General features: G+C 40.6%; 1 protein-coding gene across 5 annotated transcripts in view; it reads right to left on the reverse strand.

Annotated features, from left to right (window-relative positions):
• Positions 1-27,272, reverse strand: part of dock4b (dedicator of cytokinesis 4b) — a 94,269-nt gene that overhangs the window by 57,439 nt on the left and 9,558 nt on the right. For all 5 annotated transcript variants that reach the window (XM_047803778.1, XM_047803777.1, XM_047803776.1 and 2 more), the window contains exons 2-7: positions 5,412-5,495; positions 2,475-2,515; positions 2,253-2,308; positions 1,803-1,899; positions 1,409-1,557; positions 378-462 (exon numbers count right to left, since the gene is read on the reverse strand). In XM_047803778.1, the coding sequence (XP_047659734.1) occupies positions 378-462; positions 1,409-1,557; positions 1,803-1,899; positions 2,253-2,308; positions 2,475-2,515; positions 5,412-5,495 (512 nt within the window). The remainder of the gene's footprint in view (positions 1-377; positions 463-1,408; positions 1,558-1,802; positions 1,900-2,252; positions 2,309-2,474; positions 2,516-5,411; positions 5,496-27,272) is intronic.

Raw genomic sequence — 27,272 nt, forward strand, 5'->3', positions numbered from 1 at the left:
TGCATTAGAACAGAGATGAAGGAGACCTTAGGTCACATGTTTCATAGGAGCTATAATCATGAAGCACAGCATGCTCCATACAAGTGCACACAGTCTCCCTACTGTCAAGCAGCATCCTATCATCTACTGGTTACCTCCTGCCTCTGTAAATACACTAATTTGCACTGTTTTATCTTGTCAGCTTGTTGCTGAAGTACAGTAATTACCCAGTGCTCTATTTCTTTCTATAATGGAGAAACATTAGGCATTTTCAGCTTCTTATGTTTAGCAGAGGGGTATTAGGTAAGTAGATTATATCCCGAAAAAGCGTTATGAAGTCGTGAGGCATGAAAAGATGCAGTTGCCTTGGCAATGTGGTTTCCAGAAAAGGAACATACCAGTCTGTACAGCTCAGTGACGCTGATGTCATCAGGGTCCACCATGCTGAACTCTATCCTGGGCACCAGGTCCAGAGACAACTGCCTATAAGAGCAAATATGTCATTTTTATATAGTGTTTAATTTATATATATACAAAATTCTTTATGACTGAACACATTATCTCCCACTATGTCTGATAGGGAGTGTTGAATTTCACTGTACATAGAGGCTTAAAGCACTCTTTATGTACATGACAAACTTAAATCTATAAAAATGAGCCTACTTTTTGGCACATTGAATTTTGTGCTTGATATAAGAAAAGGGCTGATACTAATTAATACGCAGAATGTGTCATACAAATTTTACATTTTCTACATAATTTTATTTAAAAAAATCAGTATGATTTGATATGACTCCTGTCTCTTGGAAATGTGCAACAGTTCATACCTTCCATGATTCATGTGATACAAAACAGCACTAATTTGAAAGCGTTCTGAAAGTGCTATTTTCCAATAACCTCACTGGGACGTTACACTGTATGTGTCACTCCACTGTACATAGAAATGGATGTGAGCTAGCCAAGCCTGACAGCCTGAAGTAGCTGACACTCTATAAAATTCAGGGCGGTGTCTTAGAAATTTCCTCTAGCAGAACTTTTGGCCATAATGAATCTGAAACATCATTTGCTTGATATTAATTTCTCGTTTATGGAATTTTTAAAAAAAAAAAAATCAGTATTACATTCGCTGTCGTGTGGTTATCCTGAATATCGACTGTGATTCCCTACTGTATAGAACTCAAACTACAGCCAGGTCACCGGTGTGCCCATATTGAGTATAACAATCTTGCTTGCACGATATTGCTCAGGTCTATTGCTATTGTCAGGTTTGCCTAAGTAATGTAATGTAATGTAATATTACTGGAAACCATACACATAGCAAATCATCAAAATGCTTTGTCATTTTTTAAATTGACAGCTCAAAAAAAAACCAGAAGTGAGAAAGCTCGAGAAGAAAGAGATTAAGAGATGGAGAGAATGTCCTCCTCACTCATTTCCCCAATCCAGGCGTGCAGTGATGTGTTGTTTGACGTCCTTCATGCGGTCGTGGGTCAGGTGACCGACCAGAACCTGACGGCGCAGATCCAGGATCTCATTCATCACATGCCACAGCCTGTGGAACAGATCACCTTCATTCTTCTGTGGGGTAGAGAGAAACACAGACACTGTGACATCAGTGACCGGCGAAGAGATCTATTCCTGATGTGAAACACCCTCACTGTCATTTCCTCTTGACTCTTATAGGGCTATAATGCTATAAATGTGTAAAATAAAAATAAAGGGGCTGCTACAAATCTTGCTCGCATGGGAAGCAGTTTTTGGAGAGATGTTACAAAGAAAGACGTTTCTCTCAGGGTGTGTTAATTCAAGAGCACACGATTTACCACATAAAGCTGCTTCCAAATGGTTCCCCATTCCCGCAATGTAGAGGTCATCTCCGTAATGACCGTGTCTTCTGTGGGCACCACGGTCTCAAACTGCCTGCAGATCAAAATGGAAGCAACACCCAATCACATAGAGCACATCACAAAACAACGGTGAGCTCTGTTAGTTTAAAGAAAATTGGGAAAAGGAAGAAATTTTATTTATTTTCAGCATAAGAAGAAAAAGAAAATCAGTCATCTTTGAGTGACACCAAGCATAATCTCCCTAGATCTCCCTAGATCCCCATTCAGGAACTCGAATACAGGAAGTTAACCTACTGAAATGACACGCAGACTCGCAAGGTTTGGCCTACGGAACAATGAAATGCTTTGCTTTGCATAAATAGTGTGAGCTGTGGAAGCTTTAATAAAAGCACTTCCACCTTGAACGGGACCATTCGGTTTACTCACCCCTTGTTCTTGATTTGAGCATTTTTCAAATGAATGTAGGTGCATGGGAAAATCCCCTACAACAGACAGAAGATAAGAGACATGTGAGCAATGCTAATAATGAGGTCAGAGGACATAACACAGTGCTTCCATCTTGAGCATGTAAGGATAGGGTGTGAACTGAGAGGGTTTCGACAGATACAGCTACATCTTAAAATAGATTTCTGTCTGTCTCTGGATTACCTTGGCATTCGGGTTCTTGATGACGAAGCCTCTGTACCAGCCTACGGACACAAAACAAACACATTTACGTTTATGGTATTTCGCAGACGCCAGCAGCTGAGCAGAAGAGGGTTAGGAGCCTTGCTCAATGGCCCAACAATATTAAAGCTCAGGGGACGTTACACTGTGTGCATCACTCCACCGGTGTGTGTTCACTATATTAACATCCACTTCCCATTTTTAACCAGAAGCACCATTTAATGTGAACGTAGAAATGAATGTGAGCTAGCCAAGCCTATCAACCTGAACTAGCGGACATGCTGTAAACTCAGTATTAGGGTTAGCCTTGCTCAAGGGCCCACCAGTGGCAGCTTGGAAATGCTGGGATTTGAACTCATGACCTTCCAATGTCATCACAGTCAGATCACAGAGGATATTGTAGAGAATATTATTATTACAGTGAATTAGCAACAAATTTCTGAAATATGATTGGTCTTTTTAATTAAACAGCAAACAGCAGCCTTGATAGGTTTAATGTATTCGCGTCATGCTTATATCAATGAGCTTTTTCTAATACATTATTGTTTCTATAGTAACAACACACTCACAGAGGCTTGTATGGCACATAATCTAAGTCCTATAAACAGCTAAAAAAAAACAGGATGCTGATTTACTGTAACATTAATCTAGTGAAGCTTTATGTAAGGAGACATTTATGTAACCTTTATGAAAGGAGTTTCTAGTGTCAGCCTTTGTATATTAATAGACGGCGTTGTGTGTTGTCGTTTCTCTGTAACAGGACAAGCTACATTTTCTTCTAGAAGTGGCGAGGGAATGTCTTCGCAGCTGCTATAAAGTGTGCGATAAACTAAACTGATTAATTGCCGCTACGTTCCGCTGCCTTGAATGTCAAAACATACAGAGAAAAGTAGGACACGTTTAAATAAAGTGCTGTAACATTTAGCGATTTGCTGTGGTGTAAGAGGAATGTAATCACCTAAGTACATACAGTCAGTGACACTGATTATTCGGCATCTAACAGCACACACGGTCATATTTTACTCCTTAATTATTGTAAGTCTCTGGTCAATAGTTTTTATTGAAAAAGCTGTATTCAAGCACCATGTAAGGAGCTTTTTCCCCAGATCACTCGTTCCACCTTCGGAGAAAGTGCTAGCATTTGATTGTTTGGGTATTTATGAGTATATGCTCTTCTGAGTTCGCCCACACTGGGTTGGATAGCATGTGTGTGTGTGGGCTGTGGCTTGACTGACAGTATCCTGTTAATCAATGGCACGACTGTTAAATGGCGGTGCTAAATACCAGTACACTTGTTGACTGGAGCCTTGTTTGTCCAAAGACAGAAGAGAGATAAACAAAGAGCGCAAGGTCAACACTCGGTATATTACACACACGCGCCTTCACGCATCATCACTTCACACAGCTGGATCTCATCATTATAAAGGATAAAGGTTATAAAAATCAGAGAGTAGGAGAAAGATAAATGAACATGACATGTCAGTGCTTTCTTTGTTATGTGTACACTCTGATATGATCAAAAATCAGATGCTTGGAGGCAGTAAAATGTCATGTTATGTTTTTTCCAAAAATGTGATGTGACGACAATGTGGTGTGCTTCGTCGCAATCTCTTCGTTGTTACTCCTAAACACACTACCTAGCATGAGACATCTCCTTTCCTTGTAATAGTGGTTTATGCAGTCCAACCAACAACCATCTTTCTACCACTCAAAAACAGGAAGTCAGGCGTGCGCACCCCAAGCTTCAAGGAGTACGTGTTCAAAGAGTGGAAACAGGAAACAAGGACGAACAGTGGAGGCAAGATCACGTCGCAAAGCAGTGCTGAACAGCTTGAACAGATCCAACCTGTGTGTGAATGTGTGTGTTTTTTTTGGTTTTGTTTTTTTTACTGTCTGCATGAACTGAGACATGTGGCACTAAGACATTAATTCATGTATTGAATTAATATAGAAAAGCCTCCAGATTAGTCATTAAGGCAGGCGGTGGAATGGAACAAATTGTCAAGTGTAAAAAATAAATGAATAAAATAAAATGATCAATGACTCAGCTGGTGAGGTTTTTTTTTTTATCATTTATAAAACAAAATGGTATCATAACAAATGAGTCCGATGATATCTGCAGAAAACAGTGCTAAATATACTTAAAAATGTAGAAAATAAAGGAAATGTATTATAATGTAATAAGGTAGTACAATTTTGCTTCAGATCCCTTTTTTTCCATCAGTATAAAAGCTGAGATTAGATTTAAACATTGGACTAGTATTAAATTATAAATAACATTTTCTGATCTGTTCCATGTTTTGCTGACTTTTCAGACAGAGACAAGTTTGGATACGTCCCTTATATACAGTGGCTGAATAAAATATGATTTTACTTAATTTAAATCTGTTATCTTCCCACAAAGATCATGCTGGGTAATGAGCTTGTTTAACAAATATTGGGGGGGTCTGTGATGCTCCAGCACTGAGATCAGAACAGAAGTGAAGATTTTGTAGTGACTGTTACCTCGGATGATGAGAGACACGCGTGCAGAAAATCAAATGACGAACGGATGATTTATCGTAAACGGGTCATTCTTTACAGTGTGGCAGTAGATTGAGGTATTAACTGTGCAGCAACTCAGGGTGTGTAAAGAAACTTGGGCGTAACCGGATTTTGAAATACTAGGTGGGAGAGATGCATGCAGACGAGGAAACATCTCTCACTTCAGGAAAGCATGTAGTTTCAGAACTAAACGGTTGAAAATGTCTCAGTTTCACAGTGTGAAGGGTTTCCCGTGCCTCCACATATTCAGTACATGCAAAAAATAAACTGCTTGCTAATGCCTTGTATAGTACCGTGTCTGTTTAATCACAGCTTCCATGATGCATCACCTTGATGCACATCCGAGCTTCGAGCAGGTCTAAAGCATTGTCATACCTTCACATTTCTCCAGGATCTGCACCGTGTCGCCGATCTCCAGAGGCAAGCCGTATTTTACCGTCCCCCGAAAACTGGCCAGCACTGCAATACAAAAACAGAGACAGACAGGAAGGGTAAACAAACAGCTCATAAATCAGTCCGCTCACCTCTATAGAAAAGTAGGTTCCTGTAAACTCAATAACCCAGCTGCAGTGATGTACAGCATGCTTTGTGTGCTATTGGGCCCGTGTGGGCAGAGGCAGAGAGTCTGCAGTGTTCTCTACCTTCTATTAAATAGGCCAGGTTGCCTACAGTGAAGAGCTGAGCTTAGTGTGAACTGGAGAGCTCTGTGCACAGGGCAATACAGACATCCGTTTATTCAGCTTTTCACAGTCCGGTGAAAAGCTAAAATATTTGAGTTATTTTTTTTTTTTGTGGGGTGGAGAGTCATTTGAAATGATCCTCTTTAGCTCTTATACTAATGACAAGTAAAATAAAACTAAAAAATAATAATAATAATAATAATAATAACCTGAAAAATCTGCGCTGCTGCGTCGATTCGGATATAAACTTCTGCCAAATGAGTAAATATAAATGTATGTGTAAATGTGATTCTTGTGACTTCAACCTTCTCCTCTGATGATCTAACAGTATAGCGGTCTGCTCTATAGTGCTATAGTACAATATAGTACTGCAGCAGACTTCAGGCACATATCTGTAAAACGTTTAATGGTGGATCCCACTTTGTTTTGAGTAAGGCACAATCAGAGACCATACTGTATGTAAGTATCAGCACACTGTCTTTTATGAAGAAAAAAAACAAAGTGGCATGGGCTACGAGTCTCTCACACAATATACATCATCAAGATGAAGCACTCAAATGTCCATAATGAAACACTTCTCCATCTCCACATCTCCATCAGCATCTCAATTATGTTTATTGTACAAACCCTCTTAAAAAGACCCTTTCAAAATTTTCCTTGAATATTGATAAAAGTCTACAGTAACTTCATCTATTATTCACAACGTTCTCAAGTCTATTATTCGCAAGACTATTTGTAAACAGTTACTAAAGACTCTACTAAAAGACTAAATTATTTGTGCCTAATGCCTTACATTGCACTAAAAAGTTACAAAAAGACTAGATATTTATTTATTAAAAGATTATTATTATAAGATAAACCCTCTACCAACTTAAGGACTCACTAGAAGCCATTTTCATTTTCCACTAAAAAAAAGTGTCATACAACTGGCACGTGGGTCTGTATGAGGCCGTAATGTTACTATAATTACAGTTAAAACTATAATACAATATGGTTTAACTGCAAAATATCTGCAACACGGCTCTTTAGAACAGCAGCATGCTAAACACATCAGCTGGGAGGAGTGTTATCTTGACAAGAGCCCAGTTCCTTCCTATTCCACATCCCAGCTGTTGTCTGTCTGCTAAGTGGGCTGGCAATCATCCAACCATGATGACACTTAAACAGTAGCCACACAACAGGGCTACTTTTTTTTTATTTCCCCAAGGGAAGTTACATACAGCCTTGCAAGGGAAGTACAAAGTCTAGCAAGTCCTCTGTATCTGATGAATATTAAACCACAGAATCAGTACAACACAAACACACACAAACCCTAAGCTAAGGAACTCATTGCTGTAACTGTCACACACATCTGCGTCCATGTGACCCACTGTCAACCTCCGGCGTGACACCAGCAGGCCCTGCGCCCACACACACACACACACACACACACACACACAGCTGAGTTAATGTGAAACATTAACCAGGGATACTGACCTGCTACTCTTCAACAGGGGCAGAGAGAGTGAGAGAGAGAGACAGAGAGAGACAGAGAGAGACACAGAGAGACACAGAGACAGAGACACAGAGAGAGAGAGAGAGAGAGAGAGAGACAGAGAGAGACAGAGAGAGACACGGAGACAGAGAGAGAGAGAGAGAGAGAGAGAGAGAGAGAGAGAGAGAGAGAGAGAGAGGTCTGTTGATGTGAGTTCTATGTATTCACTCACACTATGCAGATGCTTTTCGTTTTTCTGCTCAGCCCATTTACATTAAATGACCTGGGAGCTAATTATGCCCAAAAAGTTGCTGCTTTCACTCTTTGGTTATTTCTTCCTTATTTATTTATTAATTTATTCATGTTGTAATAAAAAAATAAAACGCATGCTGAATAAATATGCAGTATTGACTCAATGCTAGAAAATTATCAAGATTATTATGTTAAAATAAAAAATGTAACAGTCGCAAACTGAGGGACAGTTATAGAGAGAGAGAGAGAGAGAGAGAGAGAGAGAGAGAGAGAGAGAGAGAGAGAGAGAGAGAGAGAGAGAAAAATCCTACTTCTCTCACTACAATATCAGTAAACTACATTAAGCCTGCATGAGGCTTTAAAGCAGGACAGTTATGACTGAGCAAAGGGGTTTTCAGTTTCTGTCTATGCCGCTTCATCACTTTCACAGGCACACAAACCCCACATTCTGGCACAAACAGGTGCAGAAGTCAAAGACGTGAAATTAATCTCAGCATGATTTAACTATAATAGTATTCTCAACTGCCCTTCCTCCCTAAAGGCCCATCAACTGCAGTGCTTCAGTGCATCGCTCCTGCTAATGCTGCGTTCAGACAGACAGAACACTCGCAGCGACAACAGCCAGAGACCATTTCAACTTCAAAGACCGCTTCCAGTGACATGAATGACGATTGTCGGCACCTACAGTAGGTGTGGGCCACGACCAGTGATGTCACACAGTTGAGAAAACTTCATGCAAATATGGTAGGATTTGATGCAGCGTCGCTCAATGGAAGTGAAGTCAGTAGAACACGTCAGTAGAACACGTCAGTAGAACACGTCAGTAGAACACGTCAGTAGAACACGTCAGTAGAACACGTCAGTAGAACACTGCTTTTCCTTCATCTTCTATCACACGATGCATATGTACTGTACTCTAGTGAATTTTCTATACAAACTCTCTCGCTCCAGAATGTCTCATTTCAGCTGAAATAAAACAGATTTTTCAAACTCGGCAAGACATAACGGCATTATTCACATATTTATACGAATTATACGAATTTTAGAACCTTACATCCTCAGCTGAGGGGCTTTTTACACCTGGTCACTTCATGCGTTTTCTGTGATCCGATAGCTAAAAAGACCAGGTGTAAATGCCCTCCGAAACGTTTTCGAGACGGATATAATTCGGATCGCTCAAACCCCTTCAGGAGGTGGTCTGGGCCGTATTTCAGATGAACTGGACAGGTATAAATGAATGTGGTTGTTCAAGCCAAATACGTCAGCACTATACTCCTCCCAAACAGAAGTACGTCACTCGCAAGTGACTCACGAGCACTCACGAAATTGTTTGTCCTCAAAATGCTATTGGATAGAAGAAGTGTTTATCTGTATAGAAGTGTAATCTGGCCATGAACTCACTCTACCTGCAAACTTTGTGTTGAGCTCATCTCTATTTTTTTTTGCATCACTGGATTAGTCAAGGTTCAAGTAAGTAAAATTCCTCACATATTTTTTTATGTGTTTATTACAGTGTCTAGAACACATATATATTTAGTTATTTTGGAATACAATAATCAAATTTGATTTAGAGCTTGTTAAGTCCATGTTGTAATTGAACAACGCTAGACCAGAGTGGTAGTCAAAATAGCCTGTGCACCTTACACATTACATAAGGACACTGCATCTCTCACATGGCCGCAAATTGAAATTTAAACTGTTAGGTGATTTATTATAACTAATTTCTAACGGCCTTTTTACACCTGGTCACTTCATGTGTTTTCTCTGATCTGATAGCTATCTGATTTGTTAAAACTGTTCCATTTGCATTAGGTCAAATAAATGCATCTTGGCGAATCGGATATCAAGCTGATCTTTTTACTCCTGCCCAATATGCAAATATATTTCATCTCATTGAAATGGAACACGCTTTGGTGTGTGCGGTTGCTACAAAAAACAGCATTTACTGCATTTTCGCTGGCAGCAGCAGTGCTGTTTCAGACCCAACGAGACCCCTGGGTAAAAGATTGGAGCCAGCGCTGGTGGGAAAACATGTTTGTTTCTGCCGCGATGCACGACTCAAGAGTCACCTGCAAGTGACGTACTGCCGTTTGGGAGGAGTTTAGCGCTGACGTATGTTTTTTGTTATTTTACGTCTAAACGGTTATGAGTGTTGCCCAAGTAGCAGTTTATAGCATTAGGAGATACAAAAGCAGGCTCTGAATATTCTGGATGTTTTGGGGGGATGCCTGTTGCATTGTTCAGGGACAGGTATAAATGGTCTTGAATATGAACCTGTGATATGGGGGGATGCATGTGTTCCTTTTAGTATGATAAGGTGATAGCATAATAGGCCATCCAGAGAGTATTGTTTGAATGAAGTGGTGGAATTTTGATTAGCATTTGAATTGAAATCATAATACTTTGATAACAATCACAATACTTAGTCTATTCTTTCAGTTTATCTACTACAATATAAAACCCATATGTATTATTCACTAATATATTTATCTATTTTTACTTTTTCCATTTCAGAATGCCACCAGTGCAGAAAGGTCGGCTAATCACTGTGCAGGATGTTATTGCTGCAGTCCAAAATGGAGAGAGCGATTTTGAAATGGACTCATATGACACTGATGCAAGTGAGTCAGAGAATGAAGATGCAGGTGAAATAGACAAAGAAAACCACCAACCCGTTGACTGCCCAGCGAATGAGGATCTGTACATCAAGCCCCAACCAAAAAAAAAAAAAAAAAAAAAAAACACACCTTGCCCCGTGACAGATGTCGCTGCCTGAAAAAGGAGTTTATCAGTCCCAATACTGAATTTTCTGGCTCAGAAATCACAAATGATGCCACCTCCCTCCTCACCCCACTGGATTACTTTCAAAAGTTTGTGACAGAAGGCATGATTGAGGCTCTGACAAGCAGCACAAATGAGTACTGCTTTTAAAAAAAAAAAAAGGAACATCTGTAAACACCAATAACAAGGGAATTGAGAAGATGCTTGGCATGTACCTGAAGATGAGCCTAATGCAAATGTCTGGAGTCCGTATGTATTGGGAGACAGACGCGTGATACACCCCTGTTTCTGATGTGATGTCCCGCAACAGATTCCAATCTCTGTTGACTTAACTGTGTCAGAGATGGAAAAGAAGGACCAAATCTGGAAACTCAGACCATGGCTGAATTCATTCAGGGAGAGATGCCTGCAGGTGGTACCTGAAGAACACAACTCAGTGGATGAAATGATGATTCCTTTCAAGGGGAGATTCAGTAACATCGAGCAGTATATGCGAGGCAAGCCACACCCATGGGGGTTCAAACTGTGGGTGAGAACTGGAAGCTCTGGCATGCTGTGTGACTTTGATGTGTACCAAGGGAGAGTAGATGGAATACGACAAGCCAAATCTGAACTTGGACTGTCAGGTGATGTTGTGATGAAGCTTGCCTCCACACTTCCAGAGGGTCAAAACTACAAGATCTATGCAGACAACTACTTCACCGGTGTCCCATTGGTAGTCAAGCTCCTTGAGCGTGGAATCCATTATGTGGGAACAGCGAGGCAGGTACGTCTACCCAACTGCAATCTTGAAGACGAGAAGAGTTTGAAGAAAAAGGGGAGAGGAAGCTTTGATGTCCGAGTGGAGGGGAACCACAACATTTGCACTGTCAAATGGTATGACAACAGAGCGGTCACCCTTGTGTCATCCTTTGCTGGACCAGAACCTGTGCAGAACATTCAACGCTGGGACAAAGCCACCAAATCCATCATTGATGTTGAGAGGCCTTACATTCTTGGTACCTACAGCAAACACGTGGGAGGTGTGGATTTGTTGGACTCATTTGCCGCCAAGTACAAGTTCCCCATGAAATCCCACCACTGGTACATTTACATCTTCTGGCACACCATCATCCTTGCTGTGATTAATGCCTGGCTCCTCTATAAGCGGGACTGTAAAGCTCTGAAGATGACCAAGAAAGAGATACTGCACAGGAGACCGTTTCAGGCACAACTTGCAACCTCTCTCATCCTGGTGAGGACACACAACACAACACCCAAGAGAGGGCGACCATCTTCAGGGAAAACATTCATGCAGAACGTGACATCAGGGAGCCCTTTGGCTCCTCAGAAGAGACCATCCTCAACAGATGTGAGTCCCCCAGCCAAGAGGTCAACGGACCAACCCCCAATAGATGTACGCAAAGACATATTTGCACATTTCCCAGTTAAGGCAAAGAGAGGACGCTGCAGACACGGCAATGTTCGCCTGTGCCTTTTAGAAGAAAAGAACTGTTTTGTGGACTATCACTGCAATTAATCACAGACTTCAAACCACACTGAAAGTGACAGAAAAAAAATTTCTCCCAAATATACATTTGTTTTCAATATTTATATTAATAAATGTATATTCATAAAAATATGATTGTTGTGTGATTATTACTCATGATATATACTGTTATGGGGCAAAGTAAGCAATCAACCCTGCAAAAGAATGCTTAAATGCTCTGTATATCTTTTCAGACAAAGTGAATACAAAAACAATATATGAGAGGTCAAAAAAAATTCGTATTTTTTTCAATATTTTGGTTTTACAGAGTTAAGTATATACCCCACAGCGTGTTCCATTTCAATTACCCTGGAAAATGAGCGGATAGATATCAGATTCGCCAAGACGCATTTATGTGGCCTAATGTAAATGCAATAGTTTTAACAAATCAGATAGCTAAAAACACATGAAGTGACCAGGTGTAAAAAGGCCCTAAGAGTCATTTCCATTTGAGTCACGAGCAACTTCGACTTTGAAAAGATTTACGCCGGTAAAGTTCTACATCGTCAGTCATACACAGATGACTGTGCGACCCAAAGGGTAAACGTACCCGAGTGGAGTTCTGGATCGTTTTCTTTTTTTTTTTTTTTTTTTTAGCATTGTCAAGATCAACATAAGTCTTAAATCTGTCATTTTCACACATCCGTATTTTTAAAACCCGATAAGATTTGCTGAATAATCGGTGAACTGTGACTCCAAGAACGTGTGTGAAAAAAAATGCACGAGGGTTTGAGATGACAGAAGCAGAACCAGGGAGGGAAGAGTGTGTCGAAAAATCCTTAACGCATTTGTCTTTCTTTAAATCAGTAAAAGGCAAACCGAGAGAGAGAAAGAAGCATGAAAGTTGTTCAGTATCGGTTGGAGAGCAGAAACAGTGGTGGTTCGAAGCTTTGTAGAGCATGGTGCAGTAAGCAGTATGAGGGGATTTAGCTGCTCAGTTCACAGGACAGACCACATGTGTAATGCTTTCAAAGCTTTTTCTTCTGAGCCATTCAGCAAAAACAGTTCATTTCAAAGCTGCATGTTGGACTGTTTTCATGGTAGGAATGAATTACATTTGCATCACCCTGATGTCTCTGTCTCGCTCTCGCACACACAAACAACATCAAATGACTTTGAGATTAAATCTGCATGAAAATGTGCTTTTAACCTCATTAATTGATGACACACCCCATCCCTTCTGATTTCTGACCTAATGCGTGCCGCCGCTAATCATCTGGCTTTTGTTTCATTAAATATTCATCAGCACAGTGAAACACAGATGCAAAGCAAGTGATGGGTGGATCTCTGACCCTTTTAAATATCCTTAAATTATTAACGCATCATTTGTAGATATTTGACCCTTCAACCCTCTGGAATCCGTTTGGGAACGGTCCCGTGGTTGCACTGATTCAAAAGTTGTTAAACAATTAATCAGCAGTAAATGGTGTTGCGTAGATGTGGGATGTGATGGACTTCCTCCTCATGCAAAGTAAAACCCTGGCAGTTCGTGCTCTGCAATCAGCCATCTAGGGAATTTGCATGTCAGCCCACAGCCATTTCAATCCTATAAACCTCGACCACACTGAGCGGCATTCATGTAACACAAGCTTTAAGATGTACGGCTTTGAATGAACTGCCAGGAACACAAACAAGTGATTCATGTGGGCTTTCTAACAGGAGCTTGAGGCTCTTTGGCATTTGGCTTGGCACGGCTGCGACGATCGTACCATCTCTGGAGACAAATTCGCACACAGACATGTGCAGGCTATAAAAGCCCCCTTTTCACAAATGCACTTTAATGCACTGATAACTCTGTAGAAAGACAATTAAAGTGTAATATTGCTAAGAAGTAAATCCTAGCAGGAGGGGGGAAAAATACTGATTTTTTTTGTTTACCGTGAAAACCCTAGAGCATAATGTTGAATGAGACAGCTTCATGCTAACAGCAGAAATGATATAACACGTGCTGGTTAAAACGTTATATAACTGCAATCTGCAGAAGATTTGCAAGCAGCTGAGAGCATAAGCTTACTTCAAACAAACGAAAGAACAGAAGAAAGAAATTTGAAGTCAGACCGCATAAAGTGAAACTGCACAACAGCACTGTACTCCCTCTGAATCGTTGGATGACACAATGTCTTTTTCCAGATAAAACAAAATAAGGCATTTTATCCCATTTGCATACAATATTAAATTCTCCCTAGTTTATTAGCAGCCAGGTTTCTCAGAGCCAGTCGAATAACTGATCATGTCATACTATCTTGTCTTGTCATATAAACAACATGTTGGGTGTCTCCCGTACCACACAACCTCCATTCTCTTCCAGTCGGTGATTACTGTCCCACTGCTTGCTCTCGATTTGCTCAGCAGGTTTTGTGACATTTCAGGTTAAAGAGCCTAGAAAAAAAGGTGCCAATTATAGCAAGCTGGGAATTATGAGGATTTACTCATACAGATCTTTCTAAACTGCCAGGATAAAGGTCAATGATTATTTGATCCTGTGATAGAATAGCAGTTTTTAAAGATAAGCAACTTAAAACATTAACACAATAAAGCAACAACAGGAGGAAACGTCTGAAAAGTAACAGGAGAAATATCTAAAAATTGAAGAGATGCAGAAACATGCGTCAAGGACACAATGCTTCAACAGAGCAATGGCTCAGAACAGGACACGGCCATTAATAAGCCTGAGAAGATGTAAAAAACTATTTGAAGGCTGTGGGTTTGAATATGTCATACTAAACGGCATTATCGGCAAAGTAATTCTAATAATGATCTGGGATTTAAGTGTGAAAGTACTAAAAGAGTGAAAGACAGCCACAATTTTCAGTACTTTATACAAAGACAGCAGCCTTGCTGGGTCTGGCTTCTGTTTGCGAATGGAATGTTCCACTTTGAGTGTTTTTCAGCCTGGTAATGTGCTAAAAGCCCAATCCTGCCGAAAAGACTTGGCCAAGAAGTAGAAATTCTTTATAAAAAGAAATTTCTTTTACATATATTTATAAAAAAGAAAATCTATATAAATATACAAAAGTATCTATATAATGACGGAGGGAAGAACGACTCGTACTGTCTGTCTACTCCAGCGTTATGGACCAGCGTGATGAGGAGTCATATGACAGACTGAAGTGTTTGGTCTTTTTACACATCTGGTTTTCAGAGATGAACTCAGAGGCACACGGTGTTTAAAATCAGCTGAGCCTGTCGACAAGCCACAAGCTCCTTAGAGCTTCCTGACAATCAACTAATATATATATATATATATATATATATATATATATACACACACACACACACATATACATATATATATATATATATACACACACACACACATATATATATATATATATAGATATAGATATATATATATATATAGAGAGAGAGAGAGAGAGAGAGAGAGAGAGAGAGAGAGAGAGAGAGAGAGAGAGAGAGAGAGAGATATGGAGGAGTGGTCTCCCTGCCTGCATACTGCTGAAGGAGGCATGCCCTGTCCCTGTATACATGTACAGGAGGTGTGGCCTATCTTTGCAGAAGGTGTGGCCTGTACTTCTGCATAGCTACCTAGTGTACCCAGGGTTTGCATTAACAGCTGTTGAGCGGTGTAGTTTCAGCTGGCTGCTGATATGGCGGTTAGCCATAAATGCTGTTTGTACTTCAAAATGTACTTTTCTTTGATATGGACATAAATATAATACATGCTCGTTGGTTTATATTACCTGGTATGACATGCGTTATAATTGTAGACTACTTCCTGCTGAATTCTGCTGACTGCATCACACCTCATTCTGGCCATCGATAAATAAATATTTCGCAAAAACATAAAACCTGTAGCCCATAGCTAAAACATTACACTTATTGAGGTTGGCAGGGAGTTGGCAATATCCCTTCCAAAAGGGTGTATTAATGCACTTAAAAAGCTAACTTGTATGTGCAACATTAGGGTTAAATTACATATGCTACATTTTTAACCTAGTTAATTGGGTTTTTGGGCAAGCAAGAGATTGGGCATGACATAGGGTTAGGAATCCTCTATGAGGCAGCATGGCTGAGAGCTCAAATACATCGTTTTTTTTTTTTGTTTGTTTCTCTATTCAATAATAGAAGACAGGTTCCCTTTTCATAGAACTCATCAAAGTTTCAAATCCTCTGTCTGCTCTGCGGCCAATATGTGATAGAAACAGAAAGAACCCGAAATGCCCTCAACAACTCTATGATAGTTTTCTCCTCCAATCGAGAGCTAAGCAAACTGGTGGTCCAAACAGAAAGACAGAAGACCAATGAGTCACCAGAGTGGGAGGGAGAGGAGGAAATGGGTGGTGAGTAGAGATGTAGGCTATATAAAAAGACAAGAGAAAAGAATAGGTGTGAGAGATAAAAGCACGTCAGATCATTTCAGCTTCAAGCCCCGGAGATATTCCACTAAAAAGTGCCGGGCTCATGTGGCTCGCACAGTGCTGTGTTCCAGACACACACACACAAAACAGGACAGTGTGTTTCAGACAAAAAAACACACACAGCTCCAAAAATGGGACATCAATTGTGCGTTCCATTCCTCCTCAGAACCATTAGTCTAGTTTTATTTCCAGAGTTTCAAGAGGAAACAACTAGGATGTCAATATTTTGAGGCCAATTATATGCCTTACAGCAGCACCAATGAGTTCTCATCTTAAAAAATAAAAGTCTTAAACCCAAATGGCTTTGTGTAGACTTCGGATAAGAAAATGCCATGAGGATCAACAAGCATTTCAGGATTGAGCTGCAAAATGTTTTGTGCACTATAAATTTCAATGAAAGTCAAAGAAATCGAACCAGGGCTTCCCGTAGCACTTCGGGCGGCCCGCCTAAGCTGGGAAACCCTACCGCCTTAACTAGGTCATACAAAAAATAATAAAAAATTCCACGCGGACGCGCTTCACACCGCGAGCGGGCACGGGCGCCACAGGGCCGAAATGAGAGTAAGATGTGGTCCGTCACTGTCTGGAGGATAACTAGCCAGTTGATAAAACACATATCCGTGAGAACTGTAAGTGGACTTATGTTTTGGGTTTATTTAAGCCTGTTATTGTATTAGTCTACAGTTCTTGCAAAGGTAAAGTAGGTTAGCTGGTGATTTTGTTTTGTTGTTCTTCACCTGCTAGCTAGGTTGCACGTGCCTGTTTTTAATAATTGTTAAATGTAGTACAGAGTCTGTGGTCTCTCTCACAAAGAAGCCCCACCCACCCCTATCGCCTTAACTAACAAATTTTCTGCAGGAAACCCTGAAACGAACCCAGTGATATCCATCCCAAATAATCACACTCCGTTTCATCTTCACTCGCTCAACATTCCACTTGAATGCCTGTGGCTTTTGAAACACATTAATGTATAAAACTCTACATACAGTGACTGGGATCCCACGCTAAGGTCGATTATTTTCCTGATTATAAACAACACCATAACTTACGATTTTTATAACGCAGCAACTTACGATACTTATATTTTTAGTTGTCTAGGACTTATTATTACCCAGAATAATTAATATTAACTCTTAGCTGAAATGAACTGCACATTATCGACTGTTCTTGTGTATGTTTGTACATCTCCATCACTGTGCACGCTTTACTGAATTAAAAAATGATTTAATTCCACAGCAGTGACGATAAATGTAGGTGAAGTGCGGAGGCAGCTGCTGTGGTGTGGAGACAGAAGGTTCAGCAACAGCAGCAGACCCAACATACAGCCTCCCCGTGGGGCCACGGTCAGCACACTGCTGCCTAAACTGATTTAAGCACTGCCCCAGGCTGCAGAGCACAAAGAGAACGAGATAAAGCATAGCAGCTATGAGATCTTTCACGTGCCGAGTTGTCAAACTGCTGACCAGTAACAGGTTTGACAATTCCAGCCTTGCCTAGTATAAAAGTGGGTTACAGACCATTCTGTAAAGCAATACTCATATTGTGGCCTGGCTGAGGGACCATAACTGGTTTAAAGAGAAGAGTCACATTAGAGTGTATGAGGTTATGAGAGTGTATGACAGACAGACAGACAGACAGACAGACAGATCAGTGCTTGTCAGTCCTATATGAGACCCTCCAATCACAGCACCTCCCCACTGGAGATTATTATTTCTATAATCACAATATTCAAGATTACCATCTTCATCTAAATCATCATTCATCATTAGTGACATCCACATAATCAGCCTACAGCCAGAGGGCTTATAAGTGAGCCAAAGGCAGGCACAACAAAAAAAAGTATACAAGATTGTCTAAAATCATGGTGCAAACACAATGGGCAATCTGTCCATTTACAAAGAGCAAAAATCAATTCAGCCATTAAAACATCAGTAATCACCAACAGCTATTTACATTAGAACAAACCGCAGACATATCATGGCGCTGATATGCAGGAATATTAAAGCACAGGAGTAGCCTGAGGAGGGATTCAGCCAGATATAGAGAGATGTTCAGCTACAAGGACAAGGACACATCAGAAGTGGATAGACAGAGAAAGAGGTCAAGAGATACACAAGAGACACACTAACACAGACATACAGACAAAAACAAACATACACAAAAGCACACACATATGTACATGTTCACCTACACCTACACACACACACACACACACACACACACACACACACACCACTCTGGAAAGCCCCAGCTGGCAGACCACAGTCCTCCCTCTTTCCAGGAGAAGCCTTAGGTCTTTGAGCATTGTGCATGATCAACCTTATTGACCTCTTGAATTGAATAATTTGCAGTTACAATTCCACATACACTCTTCCCTCCTGCTGAGCTGTCATATAAAGGAAAGAGGCACCCACACAAATAAGATATTTTGCAATATTTCATAAATGAACCCTCAGTCAGACATGAATGCAATCTCTCCAACTATGCAGCACAGAGTTCTGACATGGAACAAGACTGTAACAGGTGAACAGGCGAATCATGCGACTGGGTCAGCCGCCCATATGTTGGTGGACAGAAAGCAGGACCAGCGGTGTTCCGGAGGCAAGTGATCAGCATGTGTTTTGGCAAAACACATGGTCTGTGAGGATGCAGTCACTTCAGCTGCTCCTGGTATGAACTGAAGAATATTATGACGTTCCTGATCCTCGATATTCAGATTAAATACAAGCTATGAGCGTCTTAGGAAAAAACGCTCACCCACTGCCTCACCGCATCTGATTCAGAGTCAGGGCCACACAGAGACAAAGGCTATGCAGGATCCAGCTTGGCAGGGTGCCAGCTGTGAGATGCCCTGGAAGAGAGTCCTGAGTGAGAATGAGACAGTGTTGTACAACAGCTAACACAGAGGGTGTGTGACAGTGAGAGCTTGAAACACTTCAATAATTCCTGCTATTGTAATTTGATGCTCCTTTGCTTCTGGACAAACAACTAGCATTTGTGTATTTTGTCAGTAAGCGTTCAGCCTGTCGGAGAGATGCACAGGCTCTGGAGCACAAATGGGCCAGTAATGGCTTACTGTTTTCTTGGCTCAGGGATGCTAATAACCCACAGTGAAGTCATAAACTCGTCTGCGCCATCAATAAAACCTGCTTTACACCATAAGCAACGCAGCAAGGACGACAAGCCAGAACCACTCGGCTGTGATTTTTAATTCACACTGTGAGCGACTCATAAACATCGTTTTTGTGCTTTCTCACTATGCAAATGTGCTAATTAACTGTCTGGAGAACTGCGTTATCAATGTATGTGATCGAATGAGTTCATTATTCCAATCAGTTCTTCTTCACTTTCATGTGGAATGCTAAAGAGCATAAAAAAAAATCTCAAAAAAGAAATAAAAATATATTTCTTTTAATAAAAATCATACTTCCATAGCAACAACAGAAACACTTATAACCTATTAGACTGCATCTGTTGTTACTAATGTTACTACTGGAGCTTTCGCCAGGTAACATGATTGACAGGTGAGTAGAGCTACTGTCTTGTCCTGACTGAATTAATGTTAACAGTTCACACAATTCTCCCATATTTACAGAACCTGGGACACCACAGAAAGGAGTGTTTGTTTTTCTTTAAAGCAGATATTTTGATAGCTGCCTGAATGTGATATTTCTCAAAATATTGCATTGTTTAACTAACCGCATCTTTAATCCATCACAGTTGGAAAACTACTAAATGATGGAATACAAATTTAATACAAAAGGACATTGTATTAAAATATATAAGTATATATAGCTACTGTATTTGAAGATGGACGATTTTCTATGACTCCAGCTTTTCTGTTTCAGGAATCCTACAAACTACAAAAACGAATACCACAGTCATGCATGCAGGCTGTCCAAGATGAGTCCATGTCCAGAGTGTTTTTTTCCCCTCCAGCCACAGAGAATGAAACCTCAGAAGCATTTTGCATGTGCCTGTCATTTTTTCCTTGTGAAGAGCGTGTGTATGTTGCACTGGGCAGCAGCGAGAGCGTAAGCCACTGGTATGCCAGGGTCGCCCTCAACATCTGCTTCAGCTTAAAAAGAGTCAATAAACTCCCATCCATCCAACTGCCACTGATCTGATTCGCCTAAGAACTGAAATACCGGCGTGGGTAACATGGAGCGTAACATACCCAGCCAATCACAGCAAACATGCTCATAAACAGGTGTACGACAGAAACCTTTACGGAAAATACATTAGTGCTGATATAAAATAGAAAGGTGATCGGGCAAACTTTGTAAAATGGCTTAAAAAATTCCACAGAGGCTATGGGCTTCAGCTATCAGCTTATTTCCCTGCTATTCGAGGAGCCACACACAATCCATGTGTTTTCATAAAAGACAGAATAATAGAGAGAGCGAGAGCGAAAGCGAGAGCGAGAAAGAGCGAGAGAGAACGAGAGAGAGAGATATTTAAGAACATGAGGCACTATATATGAGGTTACACTGCAATCTGAGGTCAATATACTCCCTCCTTCTGTGAATGAGCTCTTCATAGCATTTCATTATCTACTCCACTGTTAATGAGACTTGTATGCTTCTAGTCTAATCACAACAAGCTTATTATGCTGCCTTCACTAGAGCACTTCAGCACTTGGTGTACTGCACAGAGCAGGCCTTTCTAATCCGTCCATTAAAGCTTTTGATTAAATTGATAGGCAGACCAGAAAAAGACATAATTTGACTTGCTTTGGAAACTTGGCTAATTTGTTCACGCTGAGCTCTGTATGAGCAAAATATTGACTGTGTGAACCCAGCTAATGCCCCAGTTTCTACCTTAAAGTGGGTCAACAGCATTTACACCCTCTATAAATAACTAGAATAAACCAACCCTGACAAACCGTAAGCTAAACCTGTACTAAATAATGGTGAAGTACAAGCAGAGTGTATTAAGAGGGTGAAAACATACATGGTACTTGCTGTGTATGTGGATTTCTCTTGTATCCTCTAGTTTGAAGAAGATCAGCATCAACAAAACAGTAAAACAGCCTCGGTTGTGCAAATTTGTCCCATCTTGATGCATCCCCAGAGGCCAGGAAAATAGGAGTTTTAATGAGGTGCTACTGCAAGCATTCACGAGTGAAGGAGAGGGAAAAAAACAGCCAAAGCTAGGACACATATCTAAAAGGAGTGTTTGCATCAGACTGGCACTGCATCCCTGGCAGACAGGTTTCTATGGTGACCTGTAAAATGTTGACAATTTCACAGCAACAGCAAAATGGTATACAAAGTTCACATCCTATTAGCTTCTCTTTTAAACTTTACACCAGTGACCGTTGTATTCTTGAGTCAGCTTGGTAAAGCTTGGGTGGGGTCTCCGTCGTGTGTAGCGACAAACATCTACGTTTACTTTGACCTACTATCACAATTTGTTAATTAATTCTATGAATATAATGGCTTATTTAAAACATGTAGGAGGACACGAATGCAGCAAGACGGAACAGGAAGCAAGGCGGGATGAGAAGAGGAGGCATCTCCATCTCTCCGCTGTAATCAGTGTGCTGCGTCAACCTTACAGAGTAGTTAGACAAAATGCTTATATAACGTGTCCACGATTTGTATGGAAATCCATATGCTTAATGAATGAAGCTAGAGCGATGAAATTTAACAAGGCATTTCTCAACAACACAAATAAATGTCCAAGTAAAAATGTCCACCATTCTGGTTCGATGCAGCAATAAATATACAGCTAGATTTATGTGCACAAGATGCACAGTATTTTGTTTATGTGCGTCTGAAGCTTCCACTGCTCCGGACTAATGTCTGTGGTCCATCGAATAACGAAGCAAATTCTAATTAAATCCAAGAAAATAAAAGTGGGTGAATAATTCCTTCCAAGGGAACACCTTAATGACTCCGTACAGTAGTGGTAGATAAAATTAGATGCTAGAGTCTAGACAGGTAACGACTCACATGGTCTGTTTTGCTCAGTATAATCTAGTTTTCTCTCAGTGGGATTGTTATACTGAGAATTAGAGTGCAGACATGCCATGAAAACCTGGCAAGTCCCAAATTGTTTAGGATGTTCTGAAGGATATTACTACTTTGCCTGCTGCCACTGTGTGCTATTTGAGGGCTGCTTAGTTGTCGAGGACACATGTGTGTGATGCAGAGTGTCCCATTTGCACTTCAGTATTTTTAGCCTCACCACTCGCTATGCTAACCAGGCTACACAGACAGGCCGATGGTACTGCCTTTTCTCTGCCGACCTCAAAAACATACAACTGCCTTTACATACAGCAATCGGTCATCCAAACTTGGGTGTCCAAACCTTTATGCATGTAATAAAGATGCCCTCTAACAACTGAGCTATTATTAGAAAGAGGTATTTTAGGGATGTACTGATCTGACACAGAGCATCCATTTGGAGCTCATAGTATTCGCAAATTCTGGTTCGGTACTGGATCGAGTTCAATGCAGGATCCGATATATTTTATGCTGTGAATATATTCTTTTTTGTTGATATCTTGTTTTGGATACAAATTAAAGATGGATCCCGTGATGTTTTGCTTACATTCACAGCACGATCTTTGCAGAGTTGTCCAGGTTACTAAGGTGCGGTCGCACATACGGCTTCTTTCGCTCGGGTGTGGATAACAGGGACTCTGTGCTAAATAATTCATTACACATTTTTATAAACATTTTGTGCATTGCATGCAGAACACATAGCATTCCTGAAGTTCCATGGCTCTGTCCTTTGGCCCAGATTTCTCTAGAGAAAAACATTGCTCGCATCCGTTAACACGCGGCTTATTTGGTTGGATTCCTACGGTTGGCTCAAGTCAAAGCCAAATCACTTTCCCTGCAATCAAACCACATTAAAGTACATTTGGAACCTGATTATTCTGGTCTCTCGAGTGAGACTGCGGTGTAATCCAATCAGTGTAAATGAACAACGTCAAGTGGGAAACCAGACCAGAGTTTGATTCACACAGTGAACCACTGCATATGTGGAGGCACCCTAAAAGAACAGTAAGATGGGTATCAGGTGTCGACAAATATCAATACTCCATTGAAATTTGAAACTCTATGGTAAACCTGGGGATTTCATTAGAAAGAGTCTGATGATAGAGCCGAGTTATGTAATGTTAATACACTGCATTGGTTTCACAACAAGGCAAGATTTGTTTCAACACCTCATATTTCTCTATTTTTATCCTCAGACGACCTTGAGGATGCAAACTTGTTCCACACTAAATACCGCAGAAAGCGGCTGGCTTACTGCCCGAGTTATTGGCCGGGTTTGACCTGTAATGTGTCAATTCTTCCAAAGAATGGTGAGTAAATTAGATTGGGGTCAGGGCTATTTTTATCAAGAGAATTCAGCACACAATGCATGTGGCTGTGTAGTTCTGCTGCAGTTTGTACTACATTAGGCATCAGGCTTGGTTAAGTGGAGAATGGGCTACAATAACTCACTGTACCAGACACCTCCCCGTGGGGACAGGACAGACTTACCCAGCCGTTCGACCACACTAAAGAGATGCATTACAGTTCCTGATGCTGAATGGCAACGTGTGCCCGGAGGGACCCAAGGAATCCAAAGAAAAGATAAAAGGTGGAAAAAAGACACGGGGTCTGATGAAACAGCTGCTGTCAGACAACCGATGAATGCAAACCAGATTGACACACAAGCCTCTATTTGCCCTGGCATGAATCAATGCATGGTGATAACTCTTTGTGACAAGTAGGAGTGCAGGACAAACCAGTTCCTGGGAAACTAAACCACCTAATCTACTCTACTGTAGAGCAATTTAATGAAAAGCTCCAACCTGAGACACAAAAACAAGGAAACCAGCATTAGTGTGGTGCAGGATGTTGCTTTTAAAAATTCTCAGAATGGTAATTATACGACCCAATAGCAGGGCTGCTGGATTAACCCCTATTTTATCATGGTGCAAGTTTTAACAATAAAATCAATGATTGGGAATAGTTTGTAGACCAAAAGTGACCATCGGAGTCTCGAGGCTCATGTATAAAAAAAAGTCACTCTGGCATTTTTGTTAATTAAACTGTACTTTAAAGTAGATTTAATATGGGATTACTTGGTAATCTTCACTTTATGATACCATATAAAGTGGCTAATGAAAGTGAGTGAGGGATTTTACATTAAGCATTAAGCATTTTTGTCTCAATCTCAAATGGTATGCATGTGTAGAGGACCACACCTTTGCTAAGCATGTAATTAATGATCAAGAAGTCAAGAACAATGCACCTAGTGAAGTATTTTAAACTTGTTTGTTGTTTTATTTGATTCCCTGAGTCTAAAGATGTAATCTAGTATTCAGTTCTAGATTGTATATACTGTACAATGAGTTAATGCCGCTGATATGTTAAGAAGACGATAAAAACAACATGCTCCATTCATTCATTTACTTTCAATTAAAGCACACACACACACACACACACACACACACACACACACACACACAAATCTTCAGAATAAACATTAGCATGCCACTTGTGTAATTATCTATGTAAATGTCCCTGTTTTACATTTTCCATCACTACTGAAAATCATCACATTATCTAAGACAACTCAAATGTTCCAATTTCAAAATACCCTGAGAGGCTTGCTGTTAGTTGTTTAAAAAACAGTTTTCTCTTTTAAGTTGGTGTTTTATGAATGATAACTTATCACTACACTATTTTACAAATCATCCCCAAGACCTGCAGTGAGATGATACCATCACATTGCTCTGTTCGATTTTTTAAGTATATATAAAAACTTAAAAAGAAAAAAAGAAAAAAAGAAAAGAAAAAAAATTAATGAATGCTACATAAATGCTAAAAAAAAAACCTGTTTAATCAGTGAGGAGGAATCAGAATTCAGCATTTCAACAAACACCACTAATTAGAAGGAAGAGTGATGTACTAAAAACGAGGAAAATTGCATGCATTAACAATCATTTTCCTTTCATATACAGTATACACCACAAAAAAAACAGAGATATCCTAAAATGCAATGATACTTGTGAGCAGACTCTCAGCAGACTGAATAAACTTCCTTTCGTACCAACCCATGAAGACGACGCTCCATGCTCTATTCATGATTGTGGGTGTCTGCAGTTCAGGTACAGTATACATACCACAAACTGCTGCTACTACATAGCATGTTTACAACTGCTCTAGTTGCCCAATGTTCTTTATAATCTACATTATGCACACTGGTCAGTGCTATTACGTATATTTTGTGTATGTCTTCTATTGTCTGTCACTAACTTTTGTCGCACACTATTGCACACACACGTTGCAACATGTGGCTCAGACTTCAGTCCTAAGCTCTGTGTTGTTTTATTTAGCTTTATGTTGTTTTTTTTGTAGCAGCATGGTTCTGGAGAAATACCGTTTACTTTCACTAGTGCATCAGCCATGTACAATGAAAGCTTTTTGCCTTTGGACTTGCACATAGAGGAGTCTAGAAATCTACTATGCTTGTGTAACTGAGCTGGTTGAGAGCTGGTTTATATCCCAACTCCAATCCAGCTCTGCAGAAGATTTGACCAATCACACACACACACACACTCGCAGACATTTTGACCAATCCTGCACACACTCGCAAACATTTTGACCAATCCCGCACATACTCACAGAAGGTTTGATCAAAACCACCCAGTTTTCAGAAATTGCAACCAATTCCACATACCCCTGTTAAAAGTCTGGCCCCATACACTACCCCTGTTTGTCTAATCCTACTTACTCATAGCAGTTATTACTTTTATTATTAGTATCCGCAAATGATGTCCAGATCTGTGATTTAAACCAGTCATCCTGGCAAAGAGAAATTATTTATTTTTCTTAGATCCATGAGCTTCATCTCTGATGTTTCACTTGCATGAGAGTAGAAATCATCCCCTTCTGTAACTCCCTATGCACGGCCCATAAACAAAACATCGAAATGAAGATGTTGCAGTTTTATATAATACATATTATGTATGATAAATGAACTCTAAAAGAAATAAGAAAAATTTTTACACTTAAAACTTTGCTCAGTGTTTCTATTGTTTGCTCAAAAAGCCCTGCCAGTTCCCACCTCCATCTACACCTCAACACTGCTCGTCACTACAGAGGTGAGCTCCATCTTTGGACAGCTCTGCATGCAACGCTTCCCAACTGCATTGCCCCTTCTCTGGTCAACCTTCAGAGGATTTGGATAACAGTTTAGAAAAGAGCATACACTTAGCTAGTAAAACAGCAATCCTCTTCAAATCCAGCAGAGCATTCATGTGTGTGTGTGTGTGTGTGTGTGTGTGTGAGAGAGAGAAAGACAGAAAGACAGAGAGAGACAGACACAGAGAGAGACAGACACAGAGGGATAGAGGGAGAGAGAGAGAGAGAGAGAGAGAGAGAGAGAGAGAGAGAGAGAGAAAGACAGAGAGAGACAGAGCCAGACAGAGAGAGACAGAGAGAAACAGACACAGAGAGAGAGAGAGAGAGACAGACAGAGAGACAGATAGAGAGACAGAGGGAGACAGAGAAAGAGAGAAGAGAGAGACAGAGAGAGAGACAGAGACAGAGAGAGAGACAGAGAGAGAGAGACAGACAGACAGAGAGAGACAGAGAGAGAGAGACAGACAGAGAGAGAGAGACAGAGAGAGAGAGACAGACAGAGCGAGACAAAGAGAGAGACAGAGAGAGAGACAGAGAGAGAGACAGACAGAGAGACAGACAGAGAGAGAGAGACAGACAGAGAGAGAGACAAAGAGAGAGACAGAGAGAGAGACAGAGAGTTAGAGAGAGTTTTCCAACAGTGAGCTAGTTTCAGTGCAGTGAACTTGACAGCAGCAGCCAAGTAAACGTGAGTGGATGTGAAACTCCACACCTGACAGGCAAACGTCTCCGGGTTCGTAGCCATCAAACGAAATGATATGGTGAACTAAGGACATGTAAGGAGATGTGTGTTTGTGTCTGGAAAAAAATTCAGACAGAAAGATATAAAAGACTTCCTGTCTACACTTCAATCTCCCTCGTTTTGGATGTGTGCCCTTCCTCACTGCTCCTGAACGAGTGCAACACTGTGTGACGAAGCACCTCAGACAGGCGGAAGCTCTTAATGAGGTGCCTGTGATTACACGTGGCCGAGCCAAAATCCTCAGCG

The sequence above is a fragment of the Tachysurus fulvidraco genome, chromosome 19 (assembly GCF_022655615.1).
Source record: "Tachysurus fulvidraco isolate hzauxx_2018 chromosome 19, HZAU_PFXX_2.0, whole genome shotgun sequence".
In the NCBI taxonomy this organism is placed as follows: Eukaryota; Metazoa; Chordata; class Actinopteri; order Siluriformes; family Bagridae; genus Tachysurus; species Tachysurus fulvidraco.